Source organism: Acomys russatus, chromosome 31 (assembly GCF_903995435.1).
Source record: "Acomys russatus chromosome 31, mAcoRus1.1, whole genome shotgun sequence".
In the NCBI taxonomy this organism is placed as follows: Eukaryota; Metazoa; Chordata; class Mammalia; order Rodentia; family Muridae; genus Acomys; species Acomys russatus.
Genome location: NC_067167.1, coordinates 6141844 through 6164117, shown reverse-complemented (window position 1 = coordinate 6164117; position 22274 = coordinate 6141844). Strand labels below are relative to the sequence as shown.

General features: G+C 45.3%; 2 protein-coding genes across 4 annotated transcripts in view; one reads left to right on the top strand and one right to left on the bottom strand.

Moving 5' to 3' along the window:
* Positions 1-16007, top strand: part of Hnrnpm (heterogeneous nuclear ribonucleoprotein M) — a 48770-nt gene extending 32763 nt beyond the window's left edge. For 2 of the 3 annotated variants that reach the window (XM_051139868.1, XM_051139869.1), the window contains 4 exons: positions 9373-9426; positions 11804-12606; positions 13435-13486; positions 15584-16007. In XM_051139868.1, the coding sequence (XP_050995825.1) occupies positions 9373-9426; positions 11804-12606; positions 13435-13486; positions 15584-15747 (1073 nt within the window). In that variant the 3' untranslated portion in view covers positions 15748-16007. Of the gene's footprint in view, positions 1-9372; positions 9427-11803; positions 12607-13434; positions 13487-15497 lie in introns of all 3 variants that reach the window. The other variant, XM_051139866.1, reaches the window with a different exon arrangement.
* Positions 16008-16538: 531 nt separating this feature from the next.
* Positions 16539-22274, bottom strand: part of Pram1 (PML-RARA regulated adaptor molecule 1) — a 15111-nt gene continuing 9375 nt past the window's right edge. The window contains exons 2-10 of the mRNA XM_051172753.1: positions 20085-21576; positions 19933-19999; positions 19781-19857; positions 17594-17651; positions 17381-17486; positions 17110-17272; positions 16999-17032; positions 16887-16921; positions 16539-16783 (exon numbers count right to left, since the gene is read on the bottom strand). Of these exons, the coding sequence (XP_051028710.1) occupies positions 16746-16783; positions 16887-16921; positions 16999-17032; positions 17110-17272; positions 17381-17486; positions 17594-17651; positions 19781-19857; positions 19933-19999; positions 20085-21576 (2070 nt within the window). The 3' untranslated portion in view covers positions 16539-16745. The remainder of the gene's footprint in view (positions 16784-16886; positions 16922-16998; positions 17033-17109; positions 17273-17380; positions 17487-17593; positions 17652-19780; positions 19858-19932; positions 20000-20084; positions 21577-22274) is intronic.

The following is a 22274-nucleotide window of genomic DNA, read 5'->3' as shown; positions in this document are numbered from 1 at the left end:
CTGCTAAAAATGGTAGACTTTGCTAGACCTCATTTACTTAGACTTTGATGGTAGCCAATGTATCAGATCCCCTCAGTACATGAACAGTAAAATTTCCTTACTACACTAAATACTTTTGGGAGGTGTGGGGTTCGAAACAGGGATACTTTGTGTAGCCTTGGCTGTCCTGGACTCACTTTGTAGACCAGGCTGGCTTGAACTCACAGCGATCCACCTGCCTCTGCCTCCCAAGTGCTGGGTGACCTGCGCAACCACACGTGGCTTACATTAAATAATTAATGCTTCCCACACTCAAAAATGTTTCCCAGGGTAGTTCAGCCTTTAAGAGTACACACAGCTCATGCAGCGGACCCAGGTTCAGTTACTAGCACCCACACAATGACTTATTCTAGTTCCAGGGAATCTGACACACTTTTGATTTCTGCAGGTGTGTGAGTGCACACACACACACACACACACACACACACACACACACAAATAATGGTAATAAAATTTTTGCTTTCCAAAATGCCCCTGGTATGGATTGCTGGACTGTTTCTTTTTTTATCCCCCGCCCCCGTGACTCCCAGGTTGTGGACAAAAACATTTATAAAATCCAGTTATGTGAGAAGTCTTAACATTCCTTTCAACCTTGTAATGAAGATGATGCTATTATTACAATTTAACAGTGTGTTGACATCAACTTGCTAGCCTTGTTTTGGTTTACTTGGCTTTATGTAGACGTGAATTCAACCATGGACCTCTCCCCCAAGTTAATTTTATTCGAGGGTTACAGTATCTCCTAGACCCAAATGGGCCTGAGATGGGCAAAACAGAACACAGAGCAGGAATGGCTAAACACATACTTGACTTGTCCCACAGATAACTCTTCTACCCTGTAGCTGCTAATGTAGTCTTACAATTTTTCTAGACATGGCAAAACTCTTAGTCAGTGTACCCAAGGAATCACACTTGATCGCTCTGTTGCTGGGAAGAACTGAGTCCATGATGACACTGATTACAAAGCACCTAACTTCACCTCATTGGAGATACCATACATTCTGAGACAGAGCTTTGACCTGTTGTTGGGGGTTATTGTTGTTTGCTCAGTAGATGAGGCAAACCGTTTCCAAGTACAGAAACGGTTCAGAAGCCAAAGTAACTTCAGAGCATCAAGACCGCTATAGTGACTACATCAACTTGTTAACCTTGTTTTGGTTTAGTTGACCTTATATAGACCTGACTATTTGGCCTTACGTAGATAGTGTTGACTTGTTGCTGAATCTTAATGCAGGACTGGCCCTCTTTGGTAGAAATCATCGGTGCTTTTTCTAATCTGTGGGATTTTGAGCCACCCAAGAGTTACTTGATGAAGTCAGATTAGTTGCAACAAGATTTTAGGTAACTATCTAGTATATAAATTGGCTTGGCTTGAACAGTGTAGGGATAAATTGATCCTTGGCTCTACTTGCATTACTTAATGAGGTCCCATTATTTGAGAAGACAAAGTTTATCCTGACTGCTTCAGGCCACCAGGCATCTGATAATAAGAAAAATCTCACCACATGTGTCTCCATATCTTAGAACAGCTGCTTATATTGAGTGAAGAGTTTTGTTTTGTGTTTTGGAGGGGCAAGGTTTCTTTGTGTAACAGCCCTGGCTATCCTGAACACTCTTTGTAGACCAGGCTGACATTGAATTCACAAATATCTGCCAGCTTCTGCCTCCTGGATGCTGAGATTAAAGGCACCTACTACTGTGCCGCCTGACATTCATTCTTATATACTCAGAAAGAGTTAAAGCACCTGAGTTGATTGCTGAGGCAACCATAACATGCCGGATTCAGATGGCTTCAGCACATAAGCTAAGATATGAGATATCAAAAGGTTTTGGTGGCAATGTGATGGTCCAAAAAAAAAAGAAACAATATCCTCCCCACACTTATGTGTTAACCAACACATACATTTTAAAAACAAAGAACAACCAATGTCACTACATTCAGTCCTTCTAAGAATCACATGAGTAGGTACTGTTATCCTTATTTTGTTAGAAATTGAGGCACAGAGAGTAACTTGCTTAAGGTCATGTGGCTAGTACATAGTGATGCTGGGATGTGAATTAAGCCTGCCTCTAGAACTTGCCTGTTTATCATGCCTCAATTCTGCCTTTTAGTGTTCCCTCCAGTGTGGTGACAGCCCTGTGCTGAGAAACTGGATGTCTTTGCTTTTGAAAAATCCTCTATGTATGCCAGTAGAAGTTTGACTTCTACTTGCTGGAGAACTGCTACTTATATTCATAAAGTTTTCTTGGAAGTATTCCTTGGTATACCTTGGGAGTAGATGAAAATAAAGGAGGTGGACCTCAAAGGTCTGCTGAGGTGGGAATAAAGGCTTTGGTGAACTAGGAGATGTATTCTAGTCTTAAGATTCATAGTACTGGGGAAATATCTGTTCTTAGATGCTAATACTTAGTGTATTGCCCTCTTTGTCCATTCAACAGAGAACAGAGGCTTCTACAGACTGTGCATCTAGGTTCTGAGATTTAGATAAACCCAGCTCTGGGGCCCTTGAATTTAAATTTTAAAAATTGAAAAAGAGGAGCTGAAGAGATGGCTCAGAGGTTAAGAACACTGTCCTGAGCTGGAGAGATGGCTCAGAAGTTAAGAGCAGTGGCTGCCCTTCCAACGGTCCTGAGATCAGTTCCCAGCAACCACATGGTCGCTCACAACCATCTATAATGAGATCTAGTGCCCTCCTCTGGCCCGCAGGTGTACGTGCAGGCAGAACACTGTAAACATTAAATAAATAAATAAACAAATAAATCTTAAAAAGAAAAAAAAAAAAAACACTGCCCTTCTAAAGGTCTTGCGTTCAATTCCCAACAACCACATGGTGGCTTACAAAACCATCTATAATAAGATCTGGTGCCCTCTTCTGGTGTGCAGGCAACACATGGCCGGCAGAATTCTCTATAAATAATAAATAGATCTTTCCTAAAAAGTTGAAAAAGAGAAGAAAAACTTAAAAGGATGTGGGCATTTTTGTTTAATTGATAATCATAATTCTTCAGCCCTTGTGGTCCCATGTGCTAATAGTTGATATAACAGATTTTCAGGTCAGTAAATCAGTCAGTATAGGTAAAGTCTTGATAATGTTGGTGAAATAACAATGCAACATTTCATAATGAATTGTCTGTCTGTCTATCTATCTATCTAGTAAAATCGGGACTCTAAGACCCTGTTTTAACACATGAGATGATGAATTATAAGGCCTTTAGCAATGTGTTATGGCCTGCATTAGACTTGACTCCTGCCTTCCACCTTCAGACTCAAATTGGACACATTTGAAAAATGAAGACTAACCTATGAGCTTAATTTGGGTTAATTCAAACTGTGGTTCCATCTTTGCTCAGAGTCCCTATTAAATGCTAACGAGTTGGCAAGATGGCTCAACAGGTAAAGGCATTTGCCTAATGAACTGAGTTCCATTCAGAGTGAGTCCACGTGGATGAAGAAAAAAATTGACTTCTGCAAGTTGTCCTATGATGACTTGGCACATGCACTCAAATATAGACAGTATAAATAAATAAGTAAACAAATGTAGAAATGCTGATCCAAGCCTGCTTCGACATCTTTGTTTACTTCCTTGAAAGGACAAGACTGTGAACTGCATGCAAGCAAACTTTTTTATAGTTATACACTAAGCGAGAAGTATCTACTACACAGCACCAATTTGCCCGATATTCCCAAGGAGTGAAATAATACAGTTTTTATTACCCCTCAGGCTGGGCTTAGAGCCCAGTGCCTCATACACATGAGACAGACATACCATGGATTCATACTCCTTTGTCCAATACTACTAGGTATCCAGGCATGTCTCAGTAAAGGAAGAAAGCAAAGTGATACACATTGGAATCTTGTATGAGAGAGAGAGATGGGTATATGTACAAGAATAAAATAGACAGTGGTAGGAGTCATGCAAGGCATGTATATATTAAAGTTTATTTTGTGAGTAGAGGTTAGTGCCCGTATGTGCATGTGCATCATATGCATGTCTGTTGCCGTTGAGGTCAGAAGAGGGTGCTGGATCCCCTGGAACTGGAGCAGACAGTTGTGAGCCTATGTGAGTACTAGGAGCCAAACCCAGCTCCCCTGCTCCTAACCACTGGACCATTACTCCAGCCCCATGGAAGACTGTTTTAGGCGGATATCCACTGTGTTTGGCCTTTCATAGGACTTTAGCATGGTTTGTTGTTGTATTTGGGTGTATGTGGGTGCTGGGAATTGAACTCAGGACCTTAGGAACAGCAGTGAGTGCTGTTGACCACTGAGCCGTCTCTCCATCCCAACTTCAGCATGATAATAGCTATGTTGTTTAAATGTTTAAAGGCTCTAGAAAGATGTTTTCAAATGCATCATTCAACTAAGCATCCCAACTCCTTTATTTTAATTTTATATGTGAGGTGTTTGCCTGCATGTATGGTCTGTGTACCACTTTCATTCTTGGTGTCCGAGGAAGCCAGAAGAGGGTGTCAGATCTGTTGGAACTGGAGTTACAGACTGAGCTGCCATATGGGTGCTGGGAATTGAACCCATGGTCTTCTGGGAAAACAGCAGTCATTTTAACCATTGAGCCATCTCTTAATCCCCTAAATGGTTTCCTTAAATCTAACTTGATTGTTAGTGAAGATGAACATACTAGCTTTGCCTATGTAACAGTCTATCTGGGCATGAGGGAATGTAGAAATTAGAAGAAAAAAAGCTTTAAAAGAGAGTAGTAGAAAGAGTAATAGTACATGTGACACATGAAAGTGAAAGAGTTCTAGCATCCTTGGGACGGAAAGTTGATGGGGAGGTCAAGAAAAACCTAGTAGGTACAAAAATGGCATGAAGAAATCTGTTTGATTTGCTAGTAAAGAATAGATTTGGACCAATAATAATAAAGATATCTAAGTTACTTTTTCCTGGACTTAGTTCCTCTATCTGACTTTATTTCAGATTCTTTCAGCTTTAAAATGTGTAAGAGTGAATTTATATTTGTATCTAACAAGGATGATTGAATTTCCTGTTGCCACAACTTGATACTTGTGTGTGTGTCTAGAATAGTACTGCTTTTTGTTTTGTTTTGTTTGGAGCTAGAGTTTCTGTGCGTGTGCAGCCTTGACCGTCCTTTACTTGCTTTGTAGACCAGGCTGGCTTCGAACTCAAAATGATCCACCTGTCTCTGCCTCCCAAGTGCTGAGATTACAGTAGTGGCCACCATGCCCAGCTTTTTTAAGGGGGTGTAAAATGTGTATTTTGAAACACTGTCTTGGTGTCATGGTCTGTGGCGAAAAGAAAATGATGTGATGTTGTGCTCTGAACCTTCCATCCTTGCCATTCTATGACCCTTCTCACCTGTGTTGTGACAAGGGCATCAACCTTTCCTGTCTTGACCTAGGTGGAAATATTATCTCTAGGCCTTGCTGTCCCTTGCTACCATGGCACTTTCTTTCCGATAAATACTATTTAGTCATCTGAGTTCCCTGCTACTACTTGTGATCAAACAGAAAGGAGCAGAACAGTCTGTACCAAGTGAAATGGTGAAGTTGAATTTTCAGAGTAATGGCTTGGATTGGTTTGGGCTTCATTCAGGTTTTTTTTTTTTTTTTTTTTTTTTTTTTTTTTTTTAAATCTCCTATCATGGCAGTAGATCTTTGTGCAAGCAGCTGTACTTGCCGCTTTAAAAGTGGGTTTGTGGCTGGGTGGTGGTGGCGCATGCCTTTAATCCCAGCACTCGGAGGCAGAGGCAGGCGGATCACTGTGAGTTCGAGGCCAGCCTGGTCTACAAAGTGAGTCCAGGGCAGACAGCCAAGGCTACACAGAAAAACCCTGTCTCCAAAAAACAAACCAACCAAACAAAAAAAAGGTTTGTGGTCCATGATCTTGGATGCAGTTGAAGAGATGATAGCTATAAATGTCCAGGAGAGTAGTCTAATGAGGAGGTGTGTGAGAGCATTTGTTTCCAGGTCCTTGGCAGCTATATCAACAGCACATAAAGTATGCTGATACCTAAGAAAGGATTGTTCTGGACAGCCAGTAAATACATAAGCCATGTTCAAAGCAACAGAGTAGGGAGACAGAGCAAAGGAACTATTGAAGCTGATGTCTGGGGGCTAAGAGAGTTGGCACAGGTATGCCAGCAGTTAGGTACAGTGATTTGGAGGAGAGAAGGCTTAGGGAAGAGAGCCAAGTGGGACATCTGCATAGGGGTCTATAGAGAGAGTTTGGATGTTTCAACTTTTTAAATATATGGTTTAGAGATCAAAAGCTCTCATAGGAAGTAGGTTGAAATATTAGGATCTCGGGTATCATGGAACAGTGAGCTCGGTACTTGCCAGAAGACAGGAACAGAGTTTTCTCTGCCTGTACTTTTCAGCCTTTCTAGAAGGTGTTTGGAGTACAAGAAACAGCTGTGGGTTATCCTTTCATTTGTAGTTATGATAGTACAAGATGTGCTTTGAGGCTAGTATACTTGAGGACCAGAAAAATTGAGTATATTTTCTCACACAGCAAAAGACTGAGGAGAGTACATGCCTTTAATCCCAGCACTCTCCAGAGGTAGGTGAATCTCTTGAGAAACCCAGTCTTGGAAAACAAAACAAAAGACTGGGGAGAAATCTAAGGGTTTTGTTTGTTGGTTTGTTTTGTTTTTTTGGAGGTTTTTTTCCATTTGAAAGATTTCCTTTTGTTATAGGACACATAGGTAGAACTTGCCTATCTTGAAAATACAGAAAAAGTAATAAAATGGGTATTTTTCTCCTTAGTGGTTTCATTTATATGCCTTATTAAATATGAAAAATGGTTATTTTCGGGGCTGGAGAGATGGCTCAGAGGTTAAGAGTACTGAATGCTCTTCTAGAGGTCCTGAGTTCAATTCCCAGCAACCACATGGTGGCTCACAACTATCTATAATGGGATCTACTGCCCTCTTCTGGCATGTAGACAGAGTACTGTATACATAATAAATAAAAATCTTTAATAAAAATAAAAATGGTTATTTTCAGCTGGGCGTGGTGGCATGCCTGTAATCCTAGCACTCGGGAGGCAGAGGCAGGTGGATCGCTATGAGTTCCAGGCCAGCCTGGTCTACAGAGTGTGTCCAGGACAGCCAGGGCTACACAGAGAAACCCTGTCTCGAAAAAACAAACAAAAAAAGTTATTTTTGCAAAATAATAAGAAATAGGGCACAGCTGTGGCATGCAAGAACAAACCCAAAAGACCAGGAGCCCTTTTGCTTTATAAATATATATCCTTTTAGTTATTTTTTTAAGTTAATTTATTCTTGTTACATCTCAATGTATATCCCATCCCTTGTATCCTCCCATTCCTCCCTCCCCCCCTTAGTTATATTTTAATTAAAATTTTTTTCTTTAAAAATTTTTTCCAAGACAGGATTTCTCTGTGTAGCCCTGGCTATACTGGAACTTGCTGTGTAGACTAGGCTGGTCTTGAAACACAAAGATGTGCCTGCCTCTGCCTCCACTACTGCCCAACTCAGTTTCTAAGTCTACAGATCTCTGCTCTTAAATAATAGTTTCCAGCAAGTTTCATTTCTTTTTATACTTGGTGGAACAATAATACTTTATGATGGTGGCCAGTTCTATACCAGTAGTTTCATGGAAAGGAGAAAAACTTTTCCTTCTAATTAAGTCTGACTTTTCTTAGATTTATGACTTGGTGACCTCAAGTGCACATTAAAAGGACAGTGAATAAAATGTCAATGATGAGAGACACTCCTGTTGTAGGCATTCTTAGTAAGCTTCAGTGTTCTTCTGTGAAGCCCAGACGTGTCCTGAGATGACTCTCAGGTGTCCATGCAGCAAGGTTGAGCATTTCCACATGAATATTGACGCAATAAAGATTTTCTATTTCCTGTACATTTTGTTGCCTTTGAAGCAGTGTTGTTTTCTAGCTGCAATGTAGTAAACCATGTCTAATAACGATACTTAAATATTCAGTGTAATACAAATTATTGATCACAAAGGCTTGCAACAGTCTCCATCTGGGAGATACAGAGTGCCTAGAGCACACAGACGCCAAAGCAGGATCTCTACTTAATTTTTGAAGGCCGTGTTCCTGATCTTTGTTCCTGATGTTGACACAAAAGTACTTAGGTTGCCTGAGGATATTCTCCTGCCTTTCTTGTAGGCAAGCCTCTGCTTCATTCTTGTATTCCAACATGCATGGACCTGTGCACAATGCACTTGAGCCACAGAACAGCAGCATATGCTTTCCATTCTACTGATACAGACACTTGACGGACCACGCTAATAAGTTCACTTTTTGTCACCAGAAGCAGTAACTGAAATAGCTTCTGTGTGCCACTCAGACACCTTCTCAAAGGTTGCTGGGTCTGTACTGAAGTAGGTCATTAAGTAGGCATCTCCCGCCTGCAAACAGTAATTTTGGAACCATTCAGTCTCCCCTTTCCCACATGTCCAGGATGATAATTAATCCAGTTTTCCATTAGCGGTCAGGGTACATTCACATATCTTCACCAAGTGCCTTGCAAATACTGACCATAATGTCATGCATTCCTGCAAAGATGATGATCAGGGTGACTTGCTCTGCTCCCTTATACATACTACACAGTCGTTCATGTTCCCCAACTAAAAGGAGATGGCAGAGTCTGTAGGAACAGTTCTGTGGTTTTCAGGAGTGGCAGAGGTTACATGGGTGGGGTTTTTTCTGGATCATCAGATGCCTGATATTGGCAAGTATTCCCTAATACTGCTATGGCTACATGCCCACGGTGCCCTGGCACAAGAATGTGGTCATGAAAGCTGGCCACAAAAAGCACATCTGCTTGTCATTCCATTAAAGATTTCCCGTGTGAAGTTGGGCGGCGGTGGCACACACCTTTTATCTCAGCACCCTGGAGGCAGAGGCAGGTGGATTGCTGTCAGTTCGAGGCCAGGCTGGTCTACAAAGCGTGTCCAGCACAACCTAGGCTACACAGAGAGACCCTGTTGGGGAGGGTGGGGGGGGGGGGGAGGCGGGGAAGAAAAGAAAGAAAGAAAATTGCTATTAAACAAGGGTTGAGGGCTCTCCTGTCTTGAGTTTATAATATGCACATACACACCATTCCTCTTTGTTGGCTGAACTTGCAACTGCCCCCAAACAGGGCCTGACTATAAAATTACAAGGTGTCCTAACATTGTGCCTTTCCTATTTTCTGTAAAATGATCTTGTTTAAATGTATGTTTCTTAAACCCCTTCCCTCTTTTATATGTGTGTCCATACATTACATATATAGTATGTTATATGTATATGTGTACACTTCTAGAACATAATGAGCAGGTTTTCTATTACAGAAAAATTTGTCTAATTATTTATTTTCTTGATTTTCCTAGAAATCCTAAGTAATGCACTGAAGAGAGGAGAGATCATTGCAAAGCAGGGAGGAGGTAGGAATCACTGAGCTTGATGTTCTTTGCTTTGTTGTTGTTAGAACAAGCACGTAATGGGGACTCAACAATAGTGTGACAAACATGGGCTCTATCTAACACAGGTTACCCAGGGTGGGAGTAATCACTGCCTTTTCCTAGCTGTGTGGCTTGTGGCAAGTAACTACACCTGTTGGCAGTACTTGCCTATGAAATGGAAACTGATAGATATGACCTCAGAGGGATATAAAAGAGCCAGTGCATGTAAAAACTCTTAAAACTAAAAAATGCATCACCTGATATGTGACAAATATGTGATGAAACATGCATATGAATTCACTAGAAAAACTCAAGGAATAAACATTTGTGGGTGTAGTGTTTATTGATGAGTGCTGCAAAGGTGTTGGTATGTGTTCTTCCATGATGTGCACTTAGAACTAAATGTACTGTTAGGATTTAAGAGTGAGCATGTGCGTACATGTGCTTAGGTGCAGATCCCTAAAATCTGGAGCCGTAGGTTGTCTTGAGCTGTGTGGTGTGGACGCTGGGAACTGCACAAATTGTTTCTTTGCAAGAGTAGTAAGTGCTCTTACCTTCTGAGCCAGCTCTCTCGCTCTAGTTGCACCTTTTAAGCACCCCCCCCCCCTTCTTTTTTTACTTCAGCCTTTGAGTTTGGCCTTCCCTCTGCACACCACTTGTTAGGCATTTCTGTGGGAGCTTTGCTAAGTTCTTTTCTTTTCTGTTTCTGCTGCTGTTGGCATGGGGCCGCCAGCATCATTGTTACAGTACATGATTGAGCCAGCACCTTTTTTCCCCCCTCTTGAAAATGTGAAGAAATTACTTTTTGAGCGGTTTCTGTTCTGAAACACTAACATTTTTGAAGTTGTGCTTGATTTTTGCCAACCAGTATGCTGATGGTTATTTTAGCAGTAGGGCCTAATAATGTTTATTATCAGGTGAATAATTATTATTATGGTGGTATTTTCTAACCAGCTAGCAATCAATGAAACACAGACACCTGTTATATTTTAAAGTAGCCTTAGTTAACCTGTGGCAGGGCAGATATTAATCCCCTAAACTACATCCTATATTTGGGCAGGTATCCCATACCCTGCCCCAATCTCATGCCATTTGCTTGTAATGGTTTTTTTCTAGCTACCTCCCATCCATAATTCCAAATACTTCATCTGAGCCAAACTCTCCATCCATGCCGCTCATGTGCTTCTCCTTTCTCTAACCCATGGTGGGCCATCTCCTTCCTGCTCTTCTGTCTTTCTGTCTCTCAAGGTCCAGAACCTTAGCCACGTCTGTCCTGTTTGCCCTGCCCACTTGCACATGTAATGGCCTTTTATTTGTCAAACAGGTTGGGCTCTTACGCAAGGTACAATTTGGGGCACAGAGACAGTAAGCAGTAATTAGCATCAAAATACATCAGACCAACCTCCAATACCAGTGTGCTGCTGTTCAGCCACAGAAATGGGCACACACAGATGAATTGATGTGTGTCGGGTTATACAGCTTTGGCAAGATACATACTGTCCATAAGAATTGCTGAGTGTTCTCTTTGTACTTGCGTCAGTAGTAGGCTAGCTGTGGACTAAACTGCTATGTTGACAGCTCGGCACTATGAAACTACAGTTTTGAGATCTACATGGTAAAGTGGTGGCCTTGGTGATGAAGTTAGACCTCCCTGTCCAGGGTTGCATGGATGAGGGTTATTGTGCACTAGTCACTGACCTTGGCATTTTTGAGCATCAACTCTGCTGTGCTCTCAGCATCTTTCTTCCAAAACCAATGAAAGAGCTGCCAGTTTCCCTTATGGTAGGAAACGTTTCAGGAAATGGTCTGTGTGCATGTGTACCATTTTATCTTCTGCTTACATGGCTGTGTAATCGCCTTGTGCCCCGGAAGTGCTAAGGAATCGCACCCAGACTGGCCATCAGCAGGGCATTTAAGAGGGACAAGTTGAGAGAGGTTGTAAGTGATTTTGAATTCTCTCCATGTAATTCCTTGTTGGTTATCCTGAGTGACGGAGTATGAAGTTTTCCGTGGTTCTTTGAGAGCATTTCTCAATTACTGCTGATGGTGAAACTACAAAATTTTTAGGAATTGAAGTGTGAGCCATAGTTTGTCACAGGTACTAGCATGAAGGTGAAGTTTTATCTGTGCCTTCTAAGTTGTACTGTAAAGTTTTTACCTGTGTTATGGAATGGAAAGAATGGTAGTGGGGATCTCAGTGCTAGCATTTGAGAGTCTTCTTAATAGTAAATTACTTTGAACATGGCTTCCTGACTTGTGTTTGAACTTAGGATCTGAAGTGCCCAGTCAGGCGTACATTGTTATATGAACACCTACACAAGTCCCTGATTTGCACTTGTATTTTTTATTTCTGTTGCAGGTGGAGCTGGAGGCAGTGTCCCTGGGATCGAGAGGATGGGCCCTGGCATTGACCGCATTGGCGGTGCTGGCATGGAGCGCATGGGCGCAGGCCTAGGCCATGGCATGGATCGAGTGGGCTCTGAGATTGAGCGTATGGGCCTGGTCATGGACCGCATGGGCTCAGTTGAGCGCATGGGCTCTGGCATCGAGCGCATGGGCCCCCTAGGCCTTGACCACATGGCCTCCAGTATTGAGCGCATGGGCCAGACCATGGAGCGCATTGGCTCTGGTGTGGAGCGCATGGGTGCCGGCATGGGCTTCGGCCTGGAGCGTATGGCCGCACCCATTGACCGTGTGGGCCAAACCATTGAGCGCATGGGCTCTGGTGTAGAGCGCATGGGCCCTGCCATCGAGCGCATGGGCCTGAGCATGGATCGCATGGTGCCCACAGGCATGGGGGCCGGCCTGGAGCGCATGGGCCCTGTGATGGATCGTATGGCCACTGGCCTGGAGCGCATGGGCGCCAACAACCTGGAGCGCATGGGCCTGGAGCGCATGGGAGCCAACAGTCTTGAGCGCATGGGCCTGGAGCGAATGGGCGCCAACAGCCTGGAGCGAATGGGCCCTGCCATGGGCCCGGCATTGGGCGCTGGCATTGAGCGAATGGGCCTGGCCATGGGTGGCGCCGGCAGTGCTAGCTTTGACCGAGCCATTGAGATGGAGCGGGGCAACTTTGGAGGAAGCTTCGCAGGTTCCTTTGGCGGAGCTGGAGGCCATGCACCTGGAGTAGCCAGGAAGGCCTGCCAGATATTTGTGAGAAATGTAAGTGGTTCTTCGGTGGGACTCCTCAGGGTCGTGAATGAGGTGGTGTGGAGGCCAGTGGACTGAGTGTGAGGGTTGTAGACCAGAGGGAAGTCCACTGAAGGGACAATGGGGAGTACAACTCTCCCATCTCCAGAGGTGGGCTGGAGGTTGAGGGCTTCCTTGAGAAATAGTAGTCCTAGGGCCAGGTGTGGTGGCCCACTCCTTTAAAATCCCAACACTCTGGAGGCAGAGGTTAGGTGGCTTTTTCTGTAAGATCCAAGCTAACAAGAGCTACCAAGTGAGACACTGTCTCCAAAATACAGAGAAACAAAAATACAGTAGTCAGGCATTTGCTGGTGATGATATAGACTTGAGCTCTAACTGTCTATGGCTTCTGATCCCTCCGCTTGAGGAGCAATTCAGTCTTGCACGGTGATTTTGAGAAAGGTGGCTGTCATTGAATTACATTTCATCATGGGATTGTGGGTTGTGCCACTTCATAGCTTCTAGATAGACTTGTTTTCTTCCCTGCTGGTTCTCTTAAAGTGATCAGCCTGCCTCTCTGTGATGGGTAGGGTTTTTTTGTTTTTTGTTTTGTTTGTGTGTGTGTGTGTGTGTGTGTGTGTGTGTGTGTGTGTGTGTGTGTGTGTTGTTTTTGAGTTAAGGGGGATTGCTGGGGATTAAATCTAGGGCTGTACACATAGTGGCAAGTCACCCTACCTGTAAGGTAGTTACAAACCCAGCCTATGAAAACCTTCAATCCAGATTCTCATTTCTATTGTGATGTCTGTACTTAAATTAAGACTTGGTTGCATCACATATAAGTCCGCCTCTTTTTTTCCTCAGCTCCCATTTGATTTTACATGGAAGATGCTAAAGGACAAATTCAACGAATGTGGTAAGTATCTGAGAAAGGCTCTCAGTGTGCTTTCCTGTGTTGGGGCTTGTTGGTGATGCTAAGTTGAATCAGTGACGCTTCCTTCCTAGTCTTAACAATCACTATCCATGGGCTCTAGAGCACCAATGGACCTTGCCATTGTTCTGCCTCTGTGGGTACTTAGGCAGATGTTGGGTGTCCTGGTATATGTCATGCTGTGTGCTCATTTCATCCTTGCTGTTCCTTTCTAGTTAGATTTTTGAGACAGAGTATATCTCACTTTATAATGAGTTCAGAATTCTCTTGCCTCTGCCTTCTGTTTGCTGGAACTACAGGCAAATGGCCACCACTCCTGCTTTCTCAGATTCTGAGAGAAGGCAGTATTGTCATCTTTTTACATTAGAATCAGCAAAGCTACCTTCCTGAGGTCACAGACTCATAAGAGTCAAAAACAAAAGAAATCCAAGACAAATTGCTTTTCCCCAGTCAATCGAGCACATAGTTGGTTTGGTTCTTCAGAGCACTCACATGGCCAACAATTGTAGGTCTGAACACAAAGTGTGGAATGAAAAATCTTTGCCTGTAGATTCTTAGCACACTTTGAGGCAAGCTTTTTGGAAAGCTTCTTAGGTGACCAAGATGCAGTCTTCCCCTGCTAGGTCAAGACACCCCTGTTTCTTGTGTCCACATTCACAAATGGCTCACATTTCAATGTTCTGGTGCTTTCCTGATACTTACAGGCTAAGCTGTAGAGTCAAAGTCAGCCTTCTTGCCTGGTTCTGTGATTGCATTGCAATATTCCCATCAGTCAATATTGTAACTAGATATTCCCAAAATGTATTAGAATGTGCCACTCTTCCCATTTCTGAGAAAATGCAAACTCAATAGCTTCTGGAAATTTGGTTCCATTTCTTTCCTCCCCTTGAACCTAAACTATGTGTTTGTCTGCTGACACTCTCTGCTTTCCTGCCAAGAGATTCTGTCTTCCCCTTTCCTTTTTCTTCCCCTGTTTCTCCTTCACTTTTTGTGACAGGCGCCAGCTAGTCCATTTTGGCTCCAAAGTCCTTGTAGGGTCTCTTAAAACTCAGACTGGCCCTTAAACTCATTTATATAGTCCAAAATAACCTTGAACCTGTCGTCTTCCTCCTCCTACCTTCTGAATGCTGGACTTACAGGGGTATGCCACCATGCCTGGTTTGTACAAATATTGGGGCTCAAACTGGGAGTTTTATGCATGTTAGGCAAGCACTGTACCCAGTGAGCTACATTCTTGGTGACTTTAAACTCTTGATTCACCTACCTCCCCCTCCGAAGGGCTAGGATTACAAGTGAGACACCTTTCCATTTTCCTTTCTATCTTCCCTCCTTTTCTTCTGCCTTGTCGTTTCCTTCTTTTGAGCCTGGGTCTTGCCGTGTAGCTCCAGACTGGCCTAGTACTCAAAGTTCTGCTTTAATTTCCTATTGTGTTTCGCTCTGGCAGGAATGTTTATTCTGATGAATTTCTATTTAATATCTTTCAGAAGTTTATCATGAGAAACCACTGGAGTGTCATCTCTCCCCAAGCCATTGGTAGCACTAAAATTACAGGCCCTAACAGCACTAATGTGTCTTTGGCTCTTACTATATTATCGGCCCATTTATTTTATGCTTGACACATACCTGAGTGCTTAATACACTATGAATGGATATGTGTAAGATACTAAGTAGCTTACATTGGGGCAGTATAGAAGTATCGTATTGGCAATGGCCTTGTCACAGGAGAGTGATATCCAACAATCAAGCCTCTAGATTTCTAATCTAAGGTTGGCTCCACGTAGTCCTCTTTGTCTCTAATTTGCTGGAGCGTAAAAGCAAACATTTGATGCCGCTTGGCAAGTTCTTCATAGCAGGTTAGGCTGTCAGTCCTGCGTGGAGAGCAATGGCAATGTAGTGGAGAGCGCTGTAGTTGCTGGTGCCATACGTGCTGTTCTGAGCATTCACTTTATGCACAAGGGCCTCTCTCCTTTTTGACTCTGTCACCGAAATCCAACAGGTGATCTGGACTGAGTGGAGCCCAGACTGAGGCTGAGCTCTGGGTTTGCCTGATGCGTGTGGTCTCTTCTTCCCTCCTTGTGCCAGGCCACGTGCTGTACGCCGACATCAAGATGGAGAACGGAAAGTCCAAGGGGTGCGGTGTGGTTAAGTTTGAGTCTCCAGAGGTGGCTGAGAGAGCCTGCCGGATGATGAATGGCATGAAGCTGAGTGGCCGAGAGATTGATGTTCGAATCGATAGAAATGCTTAAGCAGTTGCCTTTTTTAAACATCAATACCAGACCTCTGAATTTGTATTTTTTCTTGTTAACCATTTTAATTTGTTGGCTGGATGTATAAAGATGTTTAAAAAATTCAGTTGCTTTTTGGGGGTAATTTCAATTAATTTTTTAATGATTGGGGTTCCATATGACTGTTTGCATTGAGATTGCAATGTGCGCAATTTTTTTTGTAGTTGTGGCATCTTGTTGACATCGAATATGACTTTGATAATAAATACCAGTTCCTGAAAGTGGCTTGCTTTTTTTTTTTGTTTGTATGTATGTTGTAGAGGTCTGTGGAGCTGGAGCAGCTTGCACTTCCTCCTTTCTCAGAGCTGTCACCACCAGGGATCTCACCGCATTGTTGTTTGTCTGTGGGCCCCAGGGTTTTGGAAAGAGAACTTAGTTATACTAGGAAAGCCATCGTACAGATTCTAGGTCTTCATTTTCCCAGGAGTGATGATAGAAATCCTGAAATATCTTACAGCAGTCCTGAAAGCCATCCTATGGATTTATGAGTCCCAGACACTTGAGTGAAGCTCACTTCACTTTGGCTTTTGTTGTTGAGGCCCACTGAGAATGTCACTGTTTTAGGACACATCTCATACTGTTGCTCTGTTAGGAAGAAGCCCCATCAGTGAAGGGCCATCGTAGCCTTACTTGGCAACACAAATGCAGCTTATAAGGAACTTTGGGGTGCAGCTACTGGTCCATCCAAGGTGTGTGTGGGTGTATCAGCAACTCCCTTCCAATTGGGAGGGTAGTTGATTTTTTTCTTTTTTCTTTTCATCTTTGGTGCCTGGTATGTGTATGTGTTCTACTATGTGTGCCAGACCAGGAAGATGAGAAAAGACAAGAAACAAGGCTGTTTTAAAGAGGGGTTTTATAAGGTCACATGCACTTGGGGATTTGTTTGCCAGGCTGGGATCCAGGGCCCCTGAGTGAGCAGTGGCTGCTGGGCCGTTGGTCCTGGAACCCACCTGTCTGCCTTACTGTCCCTGAGGAAACTGTTGGGTGTCCAGAGGATCTGAAAAACAACCCAACAACAACCACAACCACCGTGAGTTCAAGTGATAACTGTGCCCCAGAGGCATAATAACAAGCAACCCTATGAGAATCACTGTACATACCCCAGAAGCCGACATCATCATACACTTCTGTTTCCCTGGCAAAGAGCATGGTATAGTTAGTTAGGGGCTACCCCGGTGTTCCCCACTCCACCCAGGCAGGACCAACACTTACAAGGGCAGCAGTGCGGTTCTGGGTACATAGCCATCTGCAGGGAAGAGCAGGTAGATTCTTAGCCCTGGCACCCCTCACCCCTTTCCCTGGCTGTGGGCCAGGAACACTTACATTTGCCCTTGGGGTCCCGGCACAGCATCTCATCGTTGCTAGTGAACTCGATCACCTCTAGGATCTCTCCGCGGCGGATGCCCAGGTGCTTGCCACCCCCACGCCGGGTCTTGGCATTGGGGTCAATCATCATCTTTGTGTGAATCACGATCTCACCTTCAAACTTAGGGTAACATCATGTTAAGTCATTCTATTTCTGCTGTTACCTTGTTTTCTTCCTCAGGATGGAAGTCCTGGGCCTGGGTACCGGACTCATTCTTTGTGTTCTCACCTTGAACTTCTTTCTAAACTCTCTCTCAGCTTTCTCTGCCTTCCTGATCTGTTTCAACAGCTTGGGGTCTGCGGCTGGCAGCTGCTGTGGCTGAGTGGCCTTTTTCCTGAAAGACCCAGTTATTGGGGTATTTATTTATGAACAAGAAGTGCCCTCTTTCAGAGTCCCAAAGCTCAGACCCAGCTCCCCTAACAGCCCATTTGCCACATGTACCTGAGTTCTGGGTCCTGCTGAGGCCATCTGGTGGCTTTCTGGGTAGACTGCACTTCATCTGAGGGCGTCATTGGACAGAGTCAGGATAAAGGCCCTCAACTCTACGTCTCTACCCTAGTGACTTGATATGCGGGTTCTCAGGGCTCGTTAGTTCTTGTGGGTAAGGTTCACTTGGCTGAGAAAAATAAAGGCTAAGAAGTTGGTCAAGATTACCCAGCTAGTAAAATTGTAAACCTTTGTGTTTTGGTTTATTATGTAGACCAGCCTGCACTGGAATTCAGATCTGTCTACTCTGCCTTCCCGAGTGCTGGGATTAAAGGTGTGGCCACCATGACTAGCCTATGAGTTGTAGGCTTTGGGAGCCATTTTGCTCCTGCCTCCCAGAGTACGTCGGGAATTGTAATAAAATTTTGGATTCAGAGCTAAAAACAGGCAGTCTTTTAAGGCATCCACAGCTGCTGCTGAGGTTGAATGGCAGGGTTTCCCAGACGGCTGATTTGTATAACTTCCCAGCAGTAGGCCAGGCCTCGAGGGAATCCAGCTGTTGGCAGAGGGCTTGGATGAGCATTTTGAAGCTTAGGGAGTGAAGGCCCATTTTGTTAAAGACCCAAATGTCACTTCGGACTTTTCAGACCAACTGTCTTTGCTGATGAGCAGCCCACAGAGGAGCTGACTGTGTCATACTTTACTGAGACAGTGCTGAACTTGATCTCTATCTCTACAGGTTGAGATCTAGTTCCTACCCAGAACCTGCACTGCACCTACTTTGCTCATGATCTTGAGTGGTCTCACAGAAGCAAATTTGACTGTGACACTACTGGGCCCTGTAGTCCTGTGTTACCCTGCAGTTCTGAACAGACCTCTGACAACCTGCCTTTCCTGTTGGTTACACGTATCCTGGAAAGGCTGGACCTGCCCCTCCAGATGAGTCTCCAGCTGACAAAAGATGGGGGTGGGGGAGGACTGCCATATTACAAAAGAACCCGAGTAGGAAGAAGGAGCTGGTGGTCCCAGGCTACTCTGGCACTAGGAACATTACTCTGAAGTGCTCACAGCAGCCATTGAAAGACCATACCCACAGGAAGGCTCACACATTGCACTGAAAGGAGTACCTCAAATAGGTCTGGTATTTTATCATGATCTTGAAGAATGATGGGTTAAGATTGGGAGGAAGTTCTGAAACTGGGTTGGGTGGGTGTGTCTATTAGGTTTGGGAATGGGAGGTTGTTTCCTAACCCTGGAAAGAGAAGCCAGAGCTCTCACAAGCCTCTCTGCAAAGCTGCCCCCACCCTCACCGTTGTCAACCGTAGAGCATCCCATCAATGGACAGGGAGAGCAAGGTTATCTCAGGGCCAAGAGTCCCTCTTAGGAGCCCCAGTAAGACAGTGAATAGCCAGGGGAGGGGAAGCTCATCTGGAATCCAGCAGCTCTAGATCAACTGGCTGGGCCTAACCTCGGGTCATTGATTTCATGGTCAGTAGGGTAATTGCCTTAGTTGTGGCTGCAGAATCAGCGAAGTACTTTCATAGAAGCCCATGTTTGCCATGGGGACACCACTCTTGGAGCCCCTTGCAGAAAAGAACCTTCTGCCACCCTGCCTCCAGCCCAAACCTTTCTCCTTATTCCAGGCATAGATCTTGCTGGGATGTTCTCTTAGGATGGGCTGCAAGGAACCTGGTGGGTGGGATTTGCTTTGGTCTTGTTTGTGAGGCCTCATCTAATCCAGGCTGGTCTTGGTTGCTAAGTAGCCAAGGCTGATCATCCTGCCTCCTGAGTGCTAGAGTTACAGGTGTGCATTGTAATTAACTGTGCCCAGCTTTGAAACCTGATGCCTTCTCCATAATCCTGCCATGACTCCTGCACATGAGTGCTATGCTTTTTAATAAAAGGAGCATCCATGCCATGATCTCACTCGTTCCCTGCCTAAACACTGCTTAGTCTGGCTTGCTAACTTTGATTTCTGTAATTCTTTCATTGTTGTCCAGGCCTCTTGTCCCACTATACTTCTACCTATAGCAAAACCTGGCTGCTTGGATACCTCTGGGCTTCCCCTTCCTCCCCATCTGGCCCACCAGTATCCACTCTAATATACATCACTTTCTGGTCTTGAACTTGGAGCTTGAAAGAGTGCCTTTGTAACTAATGTTTCATGTGTGCCCAGGCCAGCCACTTAGGCCACCTACAGACCTCGGCTTCTGGGACTGAAATTAGAGTCATCGGTGGCCTCCACTTCATCGAACAGCTCGTAGATCTCCTCTGGGTTCCTGCAGGGATATGTGAGATGAGGGCCTCCTTCAGCCTCACGCCCATGCCTGGCCCCCCTCTCTCCCTACACTCACTGTGTAATGTGTTGAGGTTGTTGGGCTTGGAAGTGGGTTCCAGTAGAAGAGCCTGTCTTCAGTACAGCTGTGGAGGAGAGAGCATGGGAGGGAAGTGGCTCTGCCCAGATACTTAGCCCCCTCCTCTGCCTGAGCCATCTACCCGAATTTACCTGTGGCTGTTGCTGAGGCTCTCCGGAAGCTTTGGATATTGATAGGGACGGGTGGTAGTGGGGGCTTGGCTGGGGGGGACCCCAGGCTGCTGGCTGAGGGTAGAGGCCGTCGCCGGGGTGGGTGCCGGATTTGGAAGTCTTCTGATCTCCAGCGGGGAGTCCCAGGGACTCCAAGCCCAGGGCTCATGGGGAACTGGAGACTGGAGCCGGAAATGGCAGAGGGCAGGGAGCACTCGGATACTGAACCAGGAAGCTTGGGCTTTCTAGGGAGACCCTTGGGCAACTCAGGCTGGAAGAACTTGCCGTTTTGAGGTTGCAAAAACTTCCTGGGGAGTGAGCTGAACTCAGGCTCTGAGGATGTTCTAGGGAGATGACCCTGTGCTTGTTTCGAGGGCTTCTTAGGCAGTACGTTGAGCTCTGGCTGCTGAGGCTTCTTGGGAACCTTGCAGACTTCGGGCTCGGAGGATGTCCTGGTAAGGTCACTTAGCTGGAGCTGGGGATATTTCTTGGGAAATGCATGGAGGTCCGGCTGCGGGGAGTGAGATTGGGGGTTACATGACTCAGGCTTCCAGGGGGGTGTCTGGGGGACCTCAGAGGACTTGGGCTGCTGTGGAGACTTGGGGCAACCAATGGCCTGAGAATACGGGGGCTTCTTAACGTTCTCGTTGAACTCAGATAGCAGTGGCTTTTTGGGAAAGGTACTGACGTCAGGCTGTGGGCAGTGGGGGTAAACCTCACTGGACCCAGGCTTAGAGGGGAATGTCTGCGGAACTTCGCTGGACTCTGAGTGTGTCAGGGACCTCCTAGAGAAACCAGCACCCTGAGGCTGCAGTGGCTTCTTGGGAAAGGTACTGGACTCAGATGGCAAAGGCTTCAGAGGGGCCTCACTGGACTCTGGCTGCCAGCACTTCTTGGGTTTGAGCTCCACAGCGGGCCTGGCAGGATTGCTGAGCTCAGGCTTCGGGAGCTTCTGGGCAGGTACGCTAGGCTCCTGGGGTGCCTCAAGCTGTGGAGATCTCTTGGATGGCTCTCTCAGCTCGGGTTTGGGGAGCTTCTTAGGGAGATTATTGAGCTCGGGCTGTGGGGGCTTCTTGGGGAGGCTGGCAAACTGGGGCAGTGGGGGCTTCTTGGGATCTGTAAACTCAGCCTTCAAGGGCTTCTTGAGACCAGTGAATTCCGAATGTGGAGGCTTCCTTGGGAGGTCTCTGAGCTCAGCCTGTAGGGGCTTCTTGGGTAGATCAGTGGATTCAGGCTGCGGCCACTTTCTGAGAACCTCGGGCTGCGGGGCCTTCTTGTCCGCACACTGCAGTTGCAGGGGCTTCAAGGGTACTGCATTGAAGTCAGACGGTGAGGACTTCTTGGGCTGCTCACTTAACTCTGGCAGTGGAAACTTCTTCAGGGGTTTGTTGAACTCAGGCTTTGAGGCTTTTCCAAGCTCTGTCTGAGAGGCCTGGAATTTAGCTTGGAGGTTCCGGAAGTCCTGATTGCTCCCCTAGGAGGACATAGATCATTCAGGAAGGGGCTCATACAATACAAGTGGGCAGATGGAGAAACAGCTAGGTACCTACAGATAGTGATGGTCATAGACAGATGAACGCATCGCCCTCTCCTCCCTTTGGCTCCCATTCTAACACTGCTTCTCCCCCAGCCTCAGCTCTACCTCAGCCAGCTTCTCTCTTTTTCTTTTTAATTAATTAATTTATTTTTTATTTAAATTTTTTTAAGTTTGGGTTTTTTGTTTTGTTTTGTTTCACTGTGTAGCCCTGGCTGTCTTGGACTCAGCTTTGTAGAACAGGCTGGCCTTGAACTCACAGCAATCCGCCTGCCTCTGCCTCCCGAGTGCTGGGATTAAAGGCGTGTGTGTGCCACCACGCCCGGCCTGCAGCTTCTCATTTTGAACAAGAACTACTCCTTGTTCCTAGGTTCCGGAAACCCACGCCCTCCTGAGTCCTCTACCTAAGCTGTGCCTAACCTTATCTCTAACAGGACCTAGCTCTCTATGCCTCTCCACTAGCTGATGGTACTTCCAGTGAGCAATATCTTCCCAGCATCGTCGACCTTTGCACCTCTGCTCCCCCTCCCCCTTGATTCCCTCTCTGCCCACTGCCTGACCACCAAGTTCTCCCCAGTCCTGTTTGGGTTTTTTTTTTTTTTTTTCTTTCTTTCTTTCAGATTTCAAAATACATCCGG